Source organism: Motacilla alba, chromosome 27 (genome assembly GCF_015832195.1).
Source record: "Motacilla alba alba isolate MOTALB_02 chromosome 27, Motacilla_alba_V1.0_pri, whole genome shotgun sequence".
Taxonomy (NCBI): domain Eukaryota; kingdom Metazoa; phylum Chordata; class Aves; order Passeriformes; family Motacillidae; genus Motacilla; species Motacilla alba.
In genome coordinates this window covers 2122226-2141096 of record NC_052042.1, presented here as the reverse complement: position 1 = coordinate 2141096, position 18871 = coordinate 2122226, and the positions used below count along the sequence as shown (strand labels likewise).

Sequence of the window (18871 nt, the reverse complement as noted above, 5' to 3'; positions counted from 1 at the left end):
AGAACTCTATCACCCTTTGTGTGGAAAACTTTTTCCTAATATCCAACCTAGATTTCCCTTGATGCAGCTTGAGACTGTGTCCTCTGGTTCTGTCAGTGCTGCCTGGAGAAAGAGACCAACCCCACCTGACTACAACCACCCTTCAGGAAGCTGTAGAGAGTGAGAAGGTTTAACCCACAGGTTCCCTGCCAAGAGGAACCAATTTCCAAATGTTCCTGCCCAGACTGTCACTCACTTCAGCAAGGCCCCAGCCTCCCTCCATATCACCCTCTCCCACATTCCACCTCTTACAGAGCACTGCCATGATGCAGCATAAGACCAAGTGACAGGTAAGCACAGAAAACAGGAGGAGGAAGAGGAAGGAGAGGAGGAAAGTGACCCAACTCACCTTGATCCCAAGACGACTGAGCCAAGAGGAGTGGATGAGAGAGTGAGGATGAGCTCTCTCTTATATTGCCCCTGCCCTGCCCCAGGCTCACAGTCACTGCACAAGGGTAGTAATTTTCCTACAGACTCACCTCCAAAGCAAAATATCTTCCCTAACACTACAGGCTGTGCTTTTATTTCCATCAACATTGCCATTTGTTTTCCTCATTCCTGGCGTGGTCATTAGGCATCCAAGGATCCTTTCAAGTATTGAGATGAAAGACTGAAGGGTTTCCCAGGCAGGGATACATCAGCACAGGCAGAAGATGTGCTGGAGGTGTCTCTGGAAGGAAGGGATCATGGGACCAGGGAAAAATGGTACCAGTGATTTCCACCTTAGGCAGACAGTAAGATCCTGCTGAGGGCAAGGTGTGTAGTGTGGCTGTTTGGAGCTCTGGGCTTGGCTACAGCCCAGTATTGGAGATGTTTTCTCTTTGCATAGCAGGAGCTGCCCTTGCCGGAGGGGAACTCATCCTGGCCTGGAACAAAACCTGCAGACATCACACACTCCTGGCTTGGCCTTACACCAAAAGGCTGGCACAGAGCCAACCCAAAATTAGAGCATGACTCGCCACAGGTAGAGAGAGTCCCTCCCTGGAAATTTGCCTACTGAAGGCATTCCCTTGCCCTCTGGGATGCATCCCAGCAGCCTGCATGTCTGCAGGGCAGGGAAGTGCAGCACTCCTTGATGTGGCCTTGTTTTGTACCCAGGGCCCTCTTGAGCACATCCCCTATGCTCAGAGCTCCTCTTGGTTTCTTGTGTTTTTCCTGGACCTTTCTTTATCCTTGACCACAGGATGCCTAAACTGCTGCCAGCTTTTCTAACTTCTTTTACTCTTCACAGGTGCCTCCATCCTGCCAGATGCCTGACTGGGTGTAAGATTTTTGATGTCTGGGGGCTGTACATTGCTGCCCATTTCCTCCCTGACACCAGCTCTTCCTCTCCACTCTCTGTGGTGTGACAGCCAAGGCTGCCCTTGATTCCAATGTTCACATCCAGTTCTTCCTTCTCAGAGGCAGCTGTGCATCCTTGTTTTTCCCCCATGACAGATTCTATGAGACTGGAAGGAACCTCTGGAGATCACCTAGTCCAACCACCCCTCTGCACAGCATGATCAGTTCTTAGACGATGCTCAGGGCCAAGTCCTGGATTTCTACAAGCACAAACAACCCTCAACCACAGGCGAGTTCTTTGTTGCTCTCACACTAACAACATCTTTTCTTATGTTTCCCCAGAATTTCCCTATTTCCAGTGTGCCTGTTTCTCTTATCCCTTCTCTGGAGAAGACTCAGGAGAGCCTGGCTCTGTGTTCTGGACTCCTCACACAGCTCTTTTAGCCATTGCTGAGCAGTGTGCCCAGATGTCCCTTCTCCTCCAGGGTGGGCAATCAAGCAGCCCCTCCTGTTCCAGGGGCTCCAGTCACTTCATGGGCTCTGAGGCCCTTTGCTGGACCTGCACCAGTATGGCTGTGCCTCTTATACTGGGCAGCTGCTCTTTGTGGCACTGATTTCTCAGCATTGTGGAGCAGAGGAGAGGGGTCACGTTCCACAGTTGGAGAACAAATCCCTTCCTAGAGCAGCCTTGGATGCTGTCAGGTGCCAGTTCCACAAAGGCAGAGGGCTGTGTCGTGATGCCCTGCAGGACCCCCTTTCTGTACTGCAAAGCTCTCTGGCTGCCCCACAGCCCCAGCCTATGGGGGGCAGGAGTTTCTCCCTCCAGCCTTGCAGGACTTTGTCCAAGGAGGTTAAACAGTGCTGGCACCAGTCTGGGCCCTGTGGTGCACCAAGAGTCAGATTCTGCCAGCTGATTTCATCCCATTCATCACAACCCTTGGAGACCTGCAGCCAAGCCAGATTTCAGTCAGGGCCTTCTAGAAGTCAGGATGCCCATCTTCTTTCTGCCGATTCTCAGCTGCACTCCCTGACTGCTGGCACCTCCCAAAGGGAGCTCAGAGGTGCTTTCTTTAACACCAAGGCTCACGAGGTTGCACACCCTCATGTCAGTCCAGTCTATTTAAATGCTCCCACAGCTGATCCTTCTCCTCTACTGTGGGGAAGCTTTCCCTGCTCCAGACTTTCTGAAGAATATCAGGAAGTTGATCCTGTGACACTAAAATGAAGACCAAGGCCCAGAAGCCTTGAAGAACCTTCCCCTTTCCTGTAACCCCTGTCCCCAGGCAGCCTTGGCTCAAGCCTCCCTTTTGCTGTTGCCCTGTGGGGATGATCTTCCTCTTTCCCACCACCAGCTTTCCTGATTCAGCTCCAGGTGGGCTTTGGCTTTCCAAGCCCAGCCCTGGAACACTCAGCCTGCCAAACAATCTGCATCAAGAGGAAGGGAGGGGAAAGCATTTGCCTGGAGAAGCGGTGTCCAGTGGGCGCTGGAGTGAGGGGAGAGGGAGGAGAGAGCAGCAGGCAGGAGGTGCTGCCGGGAGAGGAGCCTTTGGGTGCTCTGCTGCTCTTTGGGGCAGAGCTGGGGCTGTGCCTGCAGAGGCAGCTGCCAACAGTGGCAGGGCACTGCCCGAGCCAACATGCCCTGCCTGCACGGGACCCTGGGGCACGGGGGCACATCCTGTGCCTGCACAGACACGCTCTGACCCCGGGGGTGCTCAGGCCTCGCGTGGCACACGTGAAAGGAGCTGCAGCACAGAGCAAGCATGTCAGAAATGAGGAAATGAATTGGCAGCCTTGATGGAAACCAAACCACAACGTGTGGCGTTAGGGCGGATATTTTGCTTTGCAGGTGAATGTGTTGGAAAATTACTGTCCTTGTGCAGTGCCTGTGGGCCTGGGGCACTGCAGGAGCAGTATAAAAGGGGGACCCTCTCCTTGCTCCCTCAATCGCTCCTCTCACCTCCTTCTACTTGGGATCAAGGTGAGCCTGAAGCCCCTTCTTTCCCTCTTCCTTTGAGTTTTCTGAGCCTATCCACTTCTATAGTCCCATGTGGGTTGTTGAGAATTGCTTGTTGTGGGAGAGGGAAGGGGCAAAAGTTGGGCATGGAAGGAGGTTGTGTTTTGGCTGAACTGTCTCCTGAGCTGTGGAGGAGCCCAGGGCTTGGTCACTCTTAGGGGGGATTCCTTATGGCTGAGTCGTAAGTGAGGCTGGTGGACCTTTCTAAACAATATTTTGCACTTTTTGTGCTTCTGCAATTTTGTGCTTCTGGCTTTTCTCCAGATGATGGACGAACAGAGTCCCCTCACTCAGCCCTGTGCTCTGCTTCCCCCTTCCCTGTCTCACAGGTGCATCTGCAGCCCCAAGCCATGTCCTGCTACACGCCGTGCCGGCCCTGCCAGCCCTGTGGCCCCACCCCGCTGGCCAACAGCTGCAATGAGCCCTGTGTCAGGCAGTGCCAGGACTCCCATGTGTTCATCCAGCCCTCGCCCGTGGTGGTGACCCTGCCCGGCCCCATCCTCAGCTCCTTCCCACAGAACACCGCCGTGGGATCCTCCACCTCTGCTGCTGTTGGCAGCATCCTCAGCTCTCAGGGAGTGCCCATCAACTCTGGGGGCTTTGGCCTGTCTGGCTTGGGCAGTGGCCTCTGTGGCACGAGGTGCCTCCCCTGCTGAAGCTGCTGGCGCTGGCCCTGGGAAGGAACCCAGGCACTCACAGGATGGTACAATCCCAAGGACAGAGCATCAGTGCTCTATTTACTACTCAGAGTGACTTCTTTCTCACCTTTTGACTCATTAAAGCTCTGCTGCATCCCAGCCCATGCCTCTGTGTCATCCTTTCCCCTGCACATCCTCACTCAACATGTCCAGCGAGAGAGGTGTTGCTGTGTGGTTCCAGGATGGCGTTGTTGGAAGTGTTGTTGCCATGGTTGTCAACATCACATTCATTATGTTAACACAGGATTGATTACTCATATTAAGTGTCACCTTTCTAAATTACTCTGCTTCTCTCTACCTGCAAGAATTGCCTCACACTGTTGAATGACCACAGATGCTCCAAAAATACTTTTAGTTCTCCTAACTAAGCTTTTAAGCTTTCTTTTCTCTGTTGCCAGCACGCCTGCATCCTCAGCCTCTCATCCACAAATAAATGTCCCACCTCACTCACCACCCTGGTCAATATTCATGTATTTCCCTTCCCTTGCTGGAGATCTTTTCGAGTTACAGTCCAGTAGGCAGAACAGCATGCTTGATGCCATCTGGGGAGTGTTGGGCAGAGTGGAATCTTTGCTCCCATCAATACCATTTTGACAGTGATGGTCTGATAGCCCAGGATGTTGATGACAATCCTTGATGTCCAGGAACACTCCTGGCAGTTCCACCAGTTCTGAGGGTGTTACCACAAAAGCACCTTATTCTTTTCAGAGACTGAAGTGTGGGGATTCACAGACATGAACTGATGCCAGCAGAGCAAAGCCAGTTTATTACACAAGTCCACCAGTATTTTTAGGTCACTACATTCATACAAAATCTTCCACTCAGACCCCTTTGTCCCAGTGTCTCTAGAAACACAATCTTCTTGATTATCTTTCTTACACTAGAAATGTCCTTGTGACCTCTTTCACCAGCTAAGTCCTTGTTACATCATCCCTCGTCAGAACGGTCAGCATCAGAGGGTCAGAGTGACCAGACATGATGTCTTCACTTCTGATCTTGCCTTGAGTTTATCTCTCCCTCAGCTTTCACTGTTCCAGGGCCAAAAGGTCGGTGGCACTACCCAGCTCAGCTTCTGTAGCTGTCTGATCTTCCACACTGAACCATGTGACAGGGTTGGCTGCTACAAAGCCAACTTCACGTGGAAGGGGCTGACAGCTGGTCTGTTAGCCAGAAAGAGTTAGCTGAAGAAGGGAAGCTGGTAAGAGTCACCTCTGCCCCTGAAAGGAGTTCTACCAAGGTCATTGGCATGGAAACCAAGGAGAAGAAAAGATAAACAGGGGGGTCTTGCAGTTGGATGTTGGTGGAAAACAGTGGTGGAGACTGCTTTGGGCCAATGAACATTGTGTTGATTTATTGTAGCCAATGAATAGGTATAAATTTTGTGAGACGGTATAAAAGACAGGATGCTGTTAAAATAAACAGGGAGAAGCTTTCTGAAGTGCATGGTGTTCTTCTGTGTGTTGCGAGGGTCTCAACAGCAACAACTTCAAATCTGGACTCTCTGAGGATGTGTGTCACCCTGCCCACCTGCATCCTGCAGCAGTTCAGCCATTGCCCTCCCTCAGCTGCTCCTGCACATCCCTTGGAGACCCTCAGCCCACACCTGATGGCTCTCCCTGCCTCCCTCTCCCCAGAAACTCTCCCAGGAAAGTTGCATTCTAGAAATCCACAATATCAGAACAGCCTGGGAGAAGAAAGGACTGAGGGCAGACCTTTAAGGAAGACATGGGGACACTGGAGAATGAAAACTGGACATGAGTCAGCAATGTGTGTTCATAGCTCAGAAATTCCACCAGGTCCACAGCTGCACAAACAGAAACATGGCCAGCAGGTCAAAGGAGCGAATTCTCCACTTCTTATCTGCTCTACTTAAACCTCACCTGGTACCCTGAATCCAGTCTGGAGTCCTTAATCCAAAGTAGGAATGGACCTGTTAGGGCAGCTCCAGACAAGGGCTGCAGAAATGATCACATGGATGCATTGCCCCTACCATGGAGAAAGGCTGGAGGGAGTTGAATTTTTTCAGGCAGGAGGAGAGCAGGCTCTGGGGAAACCTTTTGATATGTGAAGGGGATGAATGAAGAAGATGGAGAGAGATGTTTTCTCAAGGCCTGTAGTTATTGGACAAAGACCAAGAGTTTTAAATTGAAATATGATAAATACAGATGGGACATAAGGAAGAATTTAACAGTGATGAGTGTGATAAGACACTGGGAAATATTGCCTAGAGAATGATGAGGTGTCCCATCCTGGGAAAGGTTCAGGGTCAGGTTTGTTCCAACCTTGTGTGATGCAGTGAGGGATGTCCGTGTCCATGGCAACAGGGTTGGACTACATAAACCATAATGACTATTTCCACCCAGACCTATTCTGTGCTCCCATGATAACAGGGGGCAGACCAATGCACTCTGTCCTGCCCTTTCAGAAACCTTTTGGATCCATGGGATCTGCTGGAGTCTGATGGGAATCCAGTACCTCCATCTGGGCAGTAACACATTCACTGCTCAGTACTTGTGTCACAGTGTTGAGCTGAGAATGGAAAAGGAAAAGAAGTGCAAACAAAGCGGATGTTTGCCTCGGGAAAATTTAGGGAAATTCTATCCTCATGCAAAGAGGCAGAGAAACTCAGAACCCAGAGGGTCACTCAGTGCACACGGAGCACTCCCAATGCCAACCTGTGGAGACAGCCCGTGCAAAATCAGCCCCAACCACACCCGCCCAGAAACACCCCTGGGACAACAGCTCTGCCTTGGGAGAGTGTCTGCAGGGCAAAGGATGACACAGAGGCACAGGCTGGGATGCAGCAGAATTTAATGAGTCAAAAGAGGGAGGAGAGGGGGATCCAGGTGGAGGCCACAGTGCAGGGAGCAGCTTCAGCAGGGGAGGCACCTCGTGCCACAGAGGCCACTGCCCAAGCCAGACAGGCCAAAGCCCCCAGAGTTGATGGGCACTCCCTGAGAGCTGAGGATGCTGCCAACAGCAGCAGAGCTGGAGGATCCCACGGCGGTGTTCTGTGGGAAGGAGCTGAGGATGGGCCCGGGCAGGGTCACCACCACGGGCGAGGGCTGGATGAACACATGGGAGTCCTGGCACTGCCTGACACAGGGCTCATTGCAGCTGTTGGCCAGCGGGGTGGGGCCACAGGGCTGGCAGGGCCGGCACGGCGTGTAGCAGGACATGGCTTGGGGCTGCAGATGCACCTGTGAGACAGGGAAGAGAGGAGCAGACCGTGAGGGGTGTTTGAAGAACAGCCCCACCACACCGTGAGGGAGATCCTTCCCCTCAGCCCCTGTGAGCACCACCAAGAAGGCCAAAGCCAGGGACGACCTCTCCCAACCCACAGCCAAGGAGACACCTCTGTCTATGTCCAGACTTTCTCCACGACACATCTGCCCTCTCCCATGCTAAGCAGCCTCAAGACACAGCAGGGAACAAGGACAGAGATATATGATCAGAAATCCCAGAGATTTACGAGGTAGAAGAGAAAGGGAAGGAGGAAGGGCACAAGGAGAAGCCAGAGGAAGACAAGAAAGGGCTCAAATCTCACCTTGTTCACAACAAGATGGAGCTGAAGGAGTGGATGGGAGAGTGAGGAGAAGGTGCTGCTTTTATACTGCTCCTGCACCGCCCCAGGCCCACAGGCACTGCACAGGGGCAGTAATTTTCCTACAGACTCATCTCCAAAGCAGACTGTCCTCCCAAATGCCCCAGGTTGTGTTTTGGTTTCTGTCAACGCTGCCATTTCATTTCCTCATTGCTGACATGGCCATTAAGCCACAGAGGATCTTTTGAAGGGTTGGGATGAGAGGCCTGAGGCTTTCCCGAGCACCACCACGTCAGTACAGGCAGAAGATGTGCCCCCGTGGGCTCCAGAGGTCTGTGCAGGCAGGGCATGTGGCTGTGGGCAAATATGTGGGGTGTGTTTTTACAAACCCCTCTGAGGAAACACGGCCGTGTCTCCCCACCAATGCAATCCCCTCCTGAGTACCCAAAGTCTTCCCTCCATGTGGGCGTGCTGCATGCCTCTCCCTCCCTGCTGCCTCCCTGCTCAGGCCACAACTCACTGGGCATTGCCTCTCTAGGCAGGTTTGGTACATTGCTGGTTTCAAATGGCTTTGCCCAAGGAAATCTTCTCTTTTAGGGAAGACATTTCCTGCTTTATTTGGCACAATTGTCTCCTCTCACTGCCATCTCTGGGGGACCCCAACCTGTGCTGTCAGCAGGCTTGTGGAAGGAAAGCACTGTCCTATCAAAATTGCCTTGATCACCCAATAAATCCTGTGGTCTCCGGTGCCTCTTCTCTCACCACCTGAGGGATGTGTTGGCTCGTGGAACATTGCTCTCTTTCTCCCCCTCTCCTCACCCATGATGTACTATGGCTGCTCTCTTTTCACCCTGAGCCAGAGGGCACACAAAGTTCTGCCCAGTTTTTCAAAACACACTGTCAGTGCTGAGAACACCCCAGTGCTGCCAAGCAGGTCAGGCTGAGGGCAATGGCCTTTGGGGTTGCCTGGAGCTGTGGGCTGTGGGGACAGCCCAGTGCTTGAACATGGTTTTCCTGGAAAAGAAGTGGAGTTGCCCAAAGGATTGAGGCCTGGCAGGGTCCTGAGGCCTGGCAGGATCCTGCAGTGCCACATGCCTGGGGATCTCAGGGAGGGGATGGGCTCAGAAATGCCCTGGGTACAAAACCTGCTCTCAAAATACACCAAGGACTGATGCACTTCCCTGCCCTGCAGACATGCAGGCAGCTGGGACGCGTCCCAGGAGGGCAGGGGAATGCCTTCAGTAGGCAAATTTCCAGGGAGAGACTCTCCCTACCAGTGGCAAGTCACGCTCTAGTTTTGGGTTGGCTCTGTGTCAGCCTTTTGGTGTGAGGCCAAGCCAGGAGGGTGAGATGTCTGCAGGGCTGCCCAAGGCAGGGCTGAGTCCCCCTCCAGCAAGGGCAGCTCCATGCTGGCCTGGGAAAAGGGATGCTTGGCAGCTCCCTCACAGGTCAGGGATGCTTGCAGGACAATGTGTATTGAAAAAGCAGCCTGTGCTTGTGTGTCCTGCAGATTATGGTACAAAACGTGCAGGAAATTGCATTGTGGGGTGAGGAGAGAGAGAGGAACATGGTGATATCCCGGGAGCCAACAGGCCCCGATGACAGAGAGGACAGTGGGGCCCAACCCAAAAGGGCTTCTTCAGGAATCACAGGATTAGGTAGGGCAACAACATCCTTCCACAAGCCTGCTGACAGCACAGGTTGGGGTCCCCCAGAGATGGCAGTGAGAGGAGACAATTGTGCCAAATAAAGCAGGAAATGTCTTCCCTAAAAGAGAAGATTTCCTTGGGCAAAGCCATTTGAAACCAGCAATGTACCAAACCTGCCTAGAGAGGCAATGCCCAGTGAGTTGTGGCCTGAGCAGGGAGGCAGCAGGGAGGGAGAGGCATGCAGCACGCCCACATGGAGGGAAGACTTTGGGTACTCAGGAGGGGATTGCATTGGTGGGGAGACACGGCCGTGTTTCCTCAGAGGGGTTTGTAAAAACACACCCCACATATTTGCCCACAGCCACATGCCCTGCCTGCACAGACCTCTGGAGCCCACGGGGGCACATCTTCTGCCTGTACTGACGTGGTGGTGCTCGGGAAAGCCTCAGGCCTCTCATCCCAACCCTTCAAAAGATCCTCTGTGGCCTAATGGCCATGTCAGCAATGAGGAAATGAAATGGCAGCGTTGACAGAAACCAAAACACAACCTGGGGCATTTGGGAGGACAGTCTGCTTTGGAGATGAGTCTGTAGGAAAATTACTGCCCCTGTGCAGTGCCTGTGGGCCTGGGGCGGTGCAGGAGCAGTATAAAAGCAGCACCTTCTCCTCACTCTCCCATCCACTCCTTCAGCTCCATCTTGTTGTGAACAAGGTGAGATTTGAGCCCTTTCTTGTCTTCCTCTGGCTTCTCCTTGTGCCCTTCCTCCTTCCCTTTCTCTTCTACCTCGTAAATCTCTGGGATTTCTGATCATATATCTCTGTCCTTGTTCCCTGCTGTGTCTTGAGGCTGCTTAGCATGGGAGAGGGCAGATGTGTCGTGGAGAAAGTCTGGACATAGACGGAGGTGTCTCCTTGGCTGTGGGTTGGGAGAGGTCGTCCCTGGCTTTGGCCTTCTTGGTGGTGCTCACAGGGGCTGAGAGGAAGGATCTCCCTCACGGTGTGGTGGGGCTGCTCTTCAAACACCCCTCACGGTCTGCTCCTCTCTTCCCTGTCTGCCAGGTGCATCTGCAGCCCCAAGCCATGTCCTGCTACACGCCGTGCCGGCCCTGCCAGCCCTGTGGCCCCACCCCGCTGGCCAACAGCTGCAATGAGCCCTGTGTCAGGCAGTGCCAGGACTCCACCGTCTTCATCCAGCCCTCGCCCGTGGTGGTGACCCTGCCCGGGCCCATCCTCAGCTCCTTCCCACAGAACACCGCCGTGGGATCCTCCAGCTCTGCTGCTGTTGGCAGCATCCTCAGCTCCCAGGGAGTGCCCATCAGCTCTGGGGGCTTTGGCCTGTCTGGCTTGGGCAGTGGCCTCTGTGGCACGAGGTGCCTCCCCTGCTGAAGCTGCTGGCGCTGGCCCTGGGGCAGGAACCCAGGCACTCCCAGGATGGAGCCGCCCTGGGCACACAGCATCGGCTTGTGGCTTCCGGAGGGGCTGAGCAACCCCAGCAGCCCCTGCAGAGGGACAGGCCCAGCCTGGGCTCTTGGCAAGCACAGCCCATCCCTGCCTCTGTCCCCTGCCACTCTCTGCTTTCCCTCCTGTGTCCTTGCTCCCTTGTGCTCCCCGGGGCTGTGAGTCCCACACAGCCATCCTGGGGAGCACCTGCCTGCCCTGCTCCCTCTCTCCATCAGGCAGGTGGACACCTGCTGGGATCTCTGCCACAGCCATGTGATGGAGATTCTCAGCTAACCCTGCTGCTCTCTGCACTGAGGCCTCCACTCAGAGCGACCTTGTTCTCATCGTTTGACTCATTATTAAATTTCTGTTGCATCCCAGCCCGTGCATCTGTGTCATCCTTTCCATCCTGTTGGTCTCCCAAGATTCCCAGGGAGGGAGGTGTTTCTCATGGATGGTTCTGTGTGACAGATTCAGGAGAAGGTGTTTGAGCACCTTTTAAGATGGGGGAGTTAAATCGGCTTTATCATGACATTGCTGCTTTCTATCCTTGTTGATATATTTGGAGCCCATAGAATGAACCAATCCTCTTCACCGGCCCTGTCTACTCCAAAGATGCTTTTCTATATCCTGCAGCAGTTAAGCCCTCTGTCAGCTGCTTCTGGACAGACCTTTGAGTCACTCAGCCCACTCCTGCTGCCTCTCTTTCCTTCCCAATGTCTTTTCCTGCCACCATCTCTCCAAAACCTTTCCTAGGAAGCCCTGGGCAGAGACAGGGAAGGAGCAGGGCAAAGAGGACAGGCACTGCCTGTGGCTCTGTGTGGTGTTATGAGCAGCACTAAGCACTGAGCAGTGGTTGTCATGATCTGCTGACCCAGTGGGAAGGGGGAGAATTGGGAAAGCAAGCGAGTGACATACCCTGGTGTCAAGATCGGGACATTCTATGAGGGAGTGGGAGAAAAAAAAGAGAAAACCAAGTGGTTCCAAGGCAATCACGTGGCAGCAGCAGACCAACGGCCAGGCAGTGTTCAAAGAATGGCTACTCTGGGAAGACTGTCCACAGATTTATTGCTAAGCATGATATTATATCTGCCCAGTGTTGTGGTGGAATCCCTGGAGGGATTTAAAAGACATCTAGTTGTGACACTTGGGGCCATGGTTTAGTGCTGAGCTTGGAAGAGCTGGGTTAATGTTTGCACCCCTTAATCTTAAAGGTCTTTTCATCCCTAGGTGTTTCTATGATTCGACATGACCCAGGACAGCCTTTTGGTCAGTTGAGGTCATTTGTCCTGGTTGTATCAGCTCCAGCTGCTTGCCCACTCCTAGCCTCCACCGTGGGTGATGCAGCGTGAGACAGAGAGATGGTCTTGATGGTGGGCCAGCCCTGTGCAGCAGCAGGTCAGGTTTTGGTGTGTTCTTTGCACTGGTTTAGCCACACATTTGAAGCACAGAACAATATTGGCTGCTCTGAAGACAATGACCTCCAGCCCAGTCAGCGCCAGTACAGACTGGTGTAAGAGACTGAAAGACCACAGTGGCCTTAAACACTGTCAAGGCCACAGAATAAGATAAACCACTACAGTGGGAACTTGAGATAAGCCCAGAGAGAGGGATTTGCATCTGAAAGGTGATCATTCCAGGCCTGGTCTGGGGAGCATCCTTGTTAACACATCCAGACAAAAATTCCCACTGTGGCAGACTGTGGGAAAGGAAGCAATTGCTTACACACATTCCTTCCCAAGCTATGAGAACTATCTACACCCTGAGGATACCCAGAACGTGGACTGTACAAAGGAGATACCACAGAAGAACAACTCGGGGACCACCAACACTGAGAAGACCAGTAGGAAAAACCAACAGGATGCTGATGCTGTTGGATCCATGGGGTGGTGATATCTTTCAACTTAAACTGTCTGTCTCTCGCTCTCTTCCTCTCTCTCAGCCTCCTCTATCTCCTATTTCTTTCTGTCTCTGCCTCGCATTTACCATTAAATAAAATTCATACCATTAACTTTGGCATTGGTCTCATCTGTACCTTAATTTGGGCAGAGGCACTTCTTAATAATCAGATTAAAACAACTGGTCGTCCATTCCATCTCCTGTTATACCCTGAGCTTTTCCTGGTTTGTGCCTGCCCCCAAAGAGTGGTGGCAGCCAGGCAAGACAAAGTGCCTTTCCTTCTCTCCTTTCTCTTCCTCTCTCCTCCTATCCACTTCCATGAGACTTTTGGGACTTCTGTCCTTCCAGGGCCCTCCACAACCCAGGCTTCTCAACCAATGTCAGCAGCGGCCACAGGCTCCTCTTGCAGAATGAGCACCAAGGCCAGGAGGGAGGTTTGGGCAAAGCTGGATCTGATGGTTGGGGATCAGCTGGTGAGTCGTGGCTTCGTTCCTCACCTGCAAGTTAAAGAGAGAGATTTTCAAGAGGATTTTGGGAGCATCCAAGGATTGATACTCACGGGCTCAATGTCCAGGTAGAAACCAGTGATGGCTGGTGTCCATCAGGAATCAATACAGGGATCAGTGTTTGTTAGTATGTTCATCAATGCCATAGATGGTGGGACTGAGTGGACACTCAACAAGTTTGTGAATGACACTGAGCTGAGCGTTGAGGAAAGTGTTTAAATTCAGAGGGATCTTGGCAGATTTGAGAATGGTCCCATGTGAAACCCAGGGACTTCCCCAAGGCCAGCACTGGAAGAGAAATGGTTTAGACCAGCCCTGCAGAGAAGGAACCAGAAATACCGGAGGTAGAAAATTTGGACATGAGCCAGCCATGTGTTCTTGACATCCAGAAATTCAATCATGTCCTGGTCTGCACAAACAGAAATACAGCCAGCAGGTCACCTCTGGTTAGACCCCACCTGGAACCCTGAATCCAGCCTGGAGTCCTTAATCCAAAGTAGGCATGGACCTGTTACAGCAGCTCCAGACAAGGGCTGCAGAAATGATCACAGGGATGCATTGCCCCTACCATGGAAAAAGGCTGAGGGACCTGAGTTTTTCAGGCAGGAGAAGAACAGGCTCTGGGGAGCCCTTATTGCAGCATTTCAACATGCCAAGGAGACGGATAAGGAAGTTGGAGAAAGACATGATATCAAGGCCTGCAGTGACTGGACAAGAAGCAACACTTTGAACTGAAGTAGGGTAGATGTTGATGGGACATAAGGAAGAAGTTGATGATGTGGTGGGAAATGGAAAATGGCATGGCCCATCATGGTTAGTGTTCAGGGTGATTTGTAGTGGAACTTTGAGTAACTGATAGAGTGGAACAGAACTGGTAGGAAGGGTTTGCCTGGCAAAACCTGGAACCTGTGTCCTTGCAGCAACACATTCACTGCTTGCTACTTCCAATGCAGTGCTCAGCTGACTGAGAGACAAAGAAAAAGTGTGTGAAGAAAGTACAAGTTAGCCACTGAACTCCTTACAGAAATTCTATCCTCATGCAAAGAGGCAGAGAAACTCAGAACCCAGAGGGTCACTCAGTGCACACGGAGCACTCCCAATGCCAGCCTGTGGAGACAGCCAGTGCAAAACCAGCCCCAACAACACACGCCCAGAAACAACCCTGGGACAACAGCTCTGCCTTGGGAGAGTGTCTGCAGGGCAAAGGATGACACAGAGGCACAGGCTGGGATGCAGCAGAATTTAATGAGTCAAAAGAGGGAGGAGAGGGGGATCCAGATGGAGGCCACACTGCAGGGAGCAGCTTCAGCAGGGGAAGCGCCTCGTGCCACAGAGGCCACTGCCCAAGCCAGACAGGCCAAAGCCCCCAGAGCTGATGGGCACTCCCTGAGAGCTGAGGATGCTGCCAACAGCAGCAGAGCTGGAGGATCCCACGGCGGTGTTCTGTGGGAAGGAGCTGAGGATGGGCCCGGGCAGGGTCACCACCACGGGCGAGGGCTGGATGAAGACGGTGGAGTCCTGGCACTGCCTGACACAGGGCTCATTGCAGCTGTTGGCCAGCGGGGTGGGGCCACAGGGCTGGCAGGGCCGGCACGGCGTGTAGCAGGACATGGCTTGGGGCTGCAGATGCACCTGAGAGAGAGGGCAAGAAAAAGTCATGAGGGGTTTTTGAAGAGCAACCTGTCACTGCACCATGAAGATACCCTATCAAGCCAAGATAGGAACAAGAGCTCGAGGTGTTGTTGGTGTTGATTGATGCCCACAGGCTTCTCCTTCCATTTAACCAAAGAAGTTCCCTGCCAAGAGCTGCGAAGCCCATGGTAATCCCACCTATTCCATCACTCACTTCAGTCAAGTTCCAAAATCTCCCTGTGCACACTTTCTGTTCCTGTCCATCTCCCATTATAAGCAGCCCTATGACCTGGCATAGAACAAAGGGGCAGGTATGTGCAGAAAATAGAAGGAGGGAGAATAGAAAGAGTGAGAAAAGTCTTCAGACTCACCTTGTTCTCAACAAGATGGAGCTGAAGGAGTGGATGTGAGAGTGAGGAGAAGGTGCTGCTTTTATACTGCTCCTGCACTGCCCCAGGCCCTCTGTCACTGCACTAGGGCAGCAATTTTCCAACAGAGTCATCGCCAAAGCCAAATATCCTTCCTAACGCCACAGGTTGTGCTTTTATTTCTGTCAACGCTGCCATTTCATTTCCTCATTTCTGACATTGCTGCTCTGCCTTGCATGATCCTTTCATGTGCCACAATGAGAAGATACCCCACGAAGAGTCATGCCAGTGAGTGCAGAAAAACAGGAGGGGTCCTGGGCAGGCAGAAGTTGCCTTGGGACAGTGAAGTGCTGTTTGTAATTTCAGTGGGTGAGCTCCAAGTCAAGGATTGCCTGAGAAAAGCTAACCCACACAAGCAGACACATCCCTGGGCTTCACGTGACATGACCTCTCCTGGCATTAGCGCTTCCTCATGCCTCCTTTTTCCTGATACAAAGGCTGCCTCAGCCTGCAGCACAAATCAGCACCACTGCAGAAGCTGAAACATGCCCAGCTCCCGAGTGAATGAGGGCTGGAAGGACCCTGTGGTACCACATGCCTGGGGATGCTCAAGGAGGGGACGTGTTCAAGAAGGGCCCTGGGTGCAAGCTCAGCTCTCAAACCACATCAAGCAGGGCTGCACTTCCCTGCCCTGAAGACATGCAGGCTGCTGGGGAGCGTTCCAGGAGGGCAAGGGAATGCCTTCAGTAGGCAAATTTCCAGGGAGAGACTCTCTCTACCTGTGAGAAGTCTCAGTCTAATTTTGGCTTGGCCGTGTGTCAGCCTGGTGACGTGCTGTGAGCAGGCCCATGACCCACACTCTGCTCAATCCCCCTCCAGCAAGGGCAGCTCCACCCACGCCTCAGGAAAACCATCTCCAGTCTCTGCGCTGTTCCTTGTACAGAGCTCCAGGCAGCTCAAACAGACAGTGTGAACTTGTTGCCATCACTCCCACAGCTCAGGGGGCTTTCAGGACAATCAGCTAGTTTTGGAAAAGTGTCCTTGGCTACAGCTTGGGGCCAAGGAGTATGGTGATCCGGGGAAAATGGGGAGAACAAGGTATTTACTGATCCTCCACACACTCCTACAAGAGTGGAAAGGGACCCAACACCATGAGCATCTCCAGGAATCCCGGCGTTCAGGAGAGCAAAGCTGTCTTCCCTCACAACTGCTGGTGGCACACATTGGTAACTCCACAATGCAGCCATGAGAGGGGACAACCTTGCTATAAAAACTGCCACACGAGGAGAAGACAGGCTTGGTGGGAGGGTATGTTCAGCTGCCGGCAAAGAGAGTAGAAAACAACCAGAGCATATTTGCCCAGATAGGTGTCAGCTGTCTGCACAGACCCTCCAGCACATGCAACTCATCTTCTGCATGTACTGATGTGTCACTGCCCTGAAAACCCTTGGGTCTTTCATCTCAGTGCTTGAAATAATCCTTGGAGGCCTATTGGACACGTCAGAAATGAGGAAATGAAATTAGCAGTGTTGGGGGAGACAAAAGCACAACCTGTGGCATCAGGGAGCATATTTTGCTTGGGAGGCGAGTCTGTAGGAAAATTACTGCCCTTGTGCAGTGCCTGTGGGCCTGGGGCAGGGCAGGAGCAGTATAAAAGCAGCACCTTCTCCTCGGTCTCTCATCCACTCCTTCAGCTCCATCTTGTTGTGAACAAGGTGAGTTTTGAAGACTTTCCTCTTGTCCTCTTCCTTGTCCGCCTCCTTCTCCTCTCATGGCTTGTCTCTGCACATACGTCTCTCTGTCGTATTCTGGGGCCCCAAGAATGCTTACTCTGGTAGAAGAAAGGATGCAGACAGTGGGGAGAAGAAAAGGTTCAGGCTTTGCAGAGATGTCTCTGGAGCCGTGGGCTACGTGGGGTCCTCCCTGGGCCTGCAATTCTTGCCGTGTTCTTCTGAGGGAAAGGAGATGCCTGTGGGCTCCTGGTGAAGTCTTTAAAGATGAAGAAAAGGCACTCCCTCGTGTAGGGGGGTGACACATTACCCTTGAAACATCCCTGATGTCTTGATTTTCCCCCTTCCCTGTCTCACAGGTGCATCTGCAGCCCCAAGCCATGTCCTGCTACACGCCGTGCCGGCCCTGCCAGCCCTGTGGCCCCACCCCGCTGGCCAACAGCTGCAATGAGCCCTGTGTCAGGCAGTGCCAGGACTCCACCGTCTTCATCCAGCCCTCGCCCGTGGTGGTGACCCTGCCCGGCCCCATCCTCAGCTCCTTCCCACAGAACACCGCCGTGGGATCCTCCACCTCTGCTGCTGTTGGCAGCATCCTCAGCTCTCAGGGAGTGCCCATCAGCTCTGGGGGCTTTGGCCTGTCTGGCTTGGGCAGTGGCCTCTGTGGCACGAGGTGCCTCCCCTGCTGAAGCTGCTGGCGCTGGCCCTGGGGCAGGAACCCAGGCACTCCCAGGATGGAGCCGCCCTGGGCACGCAGCATCAGCTTGTGGCTTCCGGAGGGGCTGAGCAACCCCAGCAGCCCCTGCAGAGGGACAGGGCCAGCCTGGGCTCTTGGCAAGCACAGCCCATCCCTGCCTCTGTCCCCTGCCACTCTCTGCTTTCCCTCCTGTGTCCTTGCTCCCTTGTGCTCCCCGGGGCTGTGAGTCCCACACAGCCATCCTGGGGAGCACCTGCTGGCCCTGCTCCCTCTCTGCATCAGGCAGGTGGACACCTGCTGGGATCTCTGCCACAGCCATGTGATGGAGATTCTCAGCTGACCCTGCTGCTCTCTGCACTGAGGCCTCCACTCAGAGCGACCTTGTTCTCATCGTTTGATTCATTATTAAATTTCTGTTGCATCCCAGCCCGTGCATCTGTGTCATCCTTTCCATCCTGTTGGTCTCCCAAGATTCCCAGGGAGGGGGATGTTTCTCATGGATGGTTCTGTGTGACAGATTCAGGAGAAGGTGTTTGAGCACCTTTTAAGATGGGGGAGTTAAATCGGCTTTATCATGACATTGTTGCTTTCTATCCTTGTTGATATATTTGGAGCCCATAGAATGAACCAATCCTCTTCACCGGCCCTGTCTACTCCAAAGATGCTTTTCTATATCCTGCAGCAGTTAAGCCCTCTGTCAGCTGCTTCTGGACAGACCTTTGAGTCACTCAGCCCACTCCTGCTGCCTCTCTTTCCTTCCCAATGTCTTTTCCTGCCACCATCTCTCCAAAACCTTTCCTAGGAAGCCCTGGGCAGAGACAGGGAAGGAGCAGGACAAAGAGGACAGGCACTGCCTGTGGCTCTGTGTGGTGTTATGAGCAGCACTAAGCACTGAGCAGTGGTTGTCATGATCTGCTGACCCAGTGGGAAGGGGGAGAATTGGGAAAGCAAGAGAGTGACATACCCTGGTGTCAAGATTGGGACATTCTATGAGGGAGTGGGAGAAAAAAAGAGAAAACCAAGTGGTTCCAAGGCAATCACGTGGCAGCAGCAGACCAACGGCCAGGCAGTGTTCAAAGAATGGCTACTCTGGGAAGACTGTCCACAGATTTATTGCTAAGCATGATATTATATCTGCCCAGTGTTGTGGTGGAATCCCTGGAGGGATTTAAAACACATCTAGTTGTGACACTTGGGGCCATGGTTTAGTGCTGAGCTTGGAAGAGCTGGGTTAATGTTTGCACCCCTTAATCTTAAAGGTCTTTTCATCCCTAGGTGTTTCTATGATTCGACATGACCCAGGACAGCCTTTTGGTCAGTTGAGGTCATTTGTCCTGGTTGTATCAGCTCCAGCTGCTTGCCCACTCCTGGCCTCCA

The 18871-nt window shown here is 52.9% G+C and overlaps 5 protein-coding genes across 5 annotated transcripts; 3 read left to right on the top strand and 2 right to left on the bottom strand.

The window, feature by feature from the left end:
• The first annotated feature begins 1555 nt into the window (after positions 1-1555).
• LOC119712012 (feather keratin 1-like) lies at positions 1556-3990 on the top strand. Its single transcript, XM_038162812.1, has 3 exons — positions 1556-1609; positions 3167-3298; positions 3664-3990. Exons 1-3 carry the CDS (start codon positions 1556-1558, stop codon positions 3988-3990), a joined length of 513 nt encoding a protein of 170 aa, XP_038018740.1.
• Positions 3991-6905: 2915 nt separating this feature from the next.
• LOC119712011 (feather keratin 1-like) lies at positions 6906-8399 on the bottom strand. The gene is made up of 3 exons (XM_038162811.1): positions 8396-8399; positions 7587-7676; positions 6906-7243 (listed from the first exon to the last, which is right to left on the bottom strand). Exons 1-3 carry the CDS (start codon positions 8397-8399, stop codon positions 6906-6908), a joined length of 432 nt encoding a protein of 143 aa, XP_038018739.1.
• Positions 8400-9928: 1529 nt separating this feature from the next.
• On the top strand, positions 9929-10611 carry LOC119712074 (feather keratin 1-like). The gene is made up of 2 exons (XM_038162941.1): positions 9929-9937; positions 10285-10611. Exon 2 carries the CDS (start codon positions 10306-10308, stop codon positions 10609-10611), a length of 306 nt encoding a protein of 101 aa, XP_038018869.1. The 5' UTR covers positions 9929-9937; positions 10285-10305.
• Positions 10612-14375: 3764 nt separating this feature from the next.
• LOC119712294 (feather keratin 1-like) lies at positions 14376-14698 on the bottom strand. The gene has a single exon (XM_038163324.1). The coding sequence runs from the start codon at positions 14679-14681 to the stop codon at positions 14376-14378; it is 306 nt and encodes a 101-aa protein (XP_038019252.1). The 5' UTR covers positions 14682-14698.
• A 2078-nt stretch (positions 14699-16776) lies between these two features.
• LOC119712293 (feather keratin 1-like) lies at positions 16777-17486 on the top strand. Its single transcript, XM_038163323.1, has 2 exons — positions 16777-16785; positions 17160-17486. Exon 2 carries the CDS (start codon positions 17181-17183, stop codon positions 17484-17486), a length of 306 nt encoding a protein of 101 aa, XP_038019251.1. The 5' UTR covers positions 16777-16785; positions 17160-17180.
• The last annotated feature ends 1385 nt before the right edge of the window (positions 17487-18871 follow it).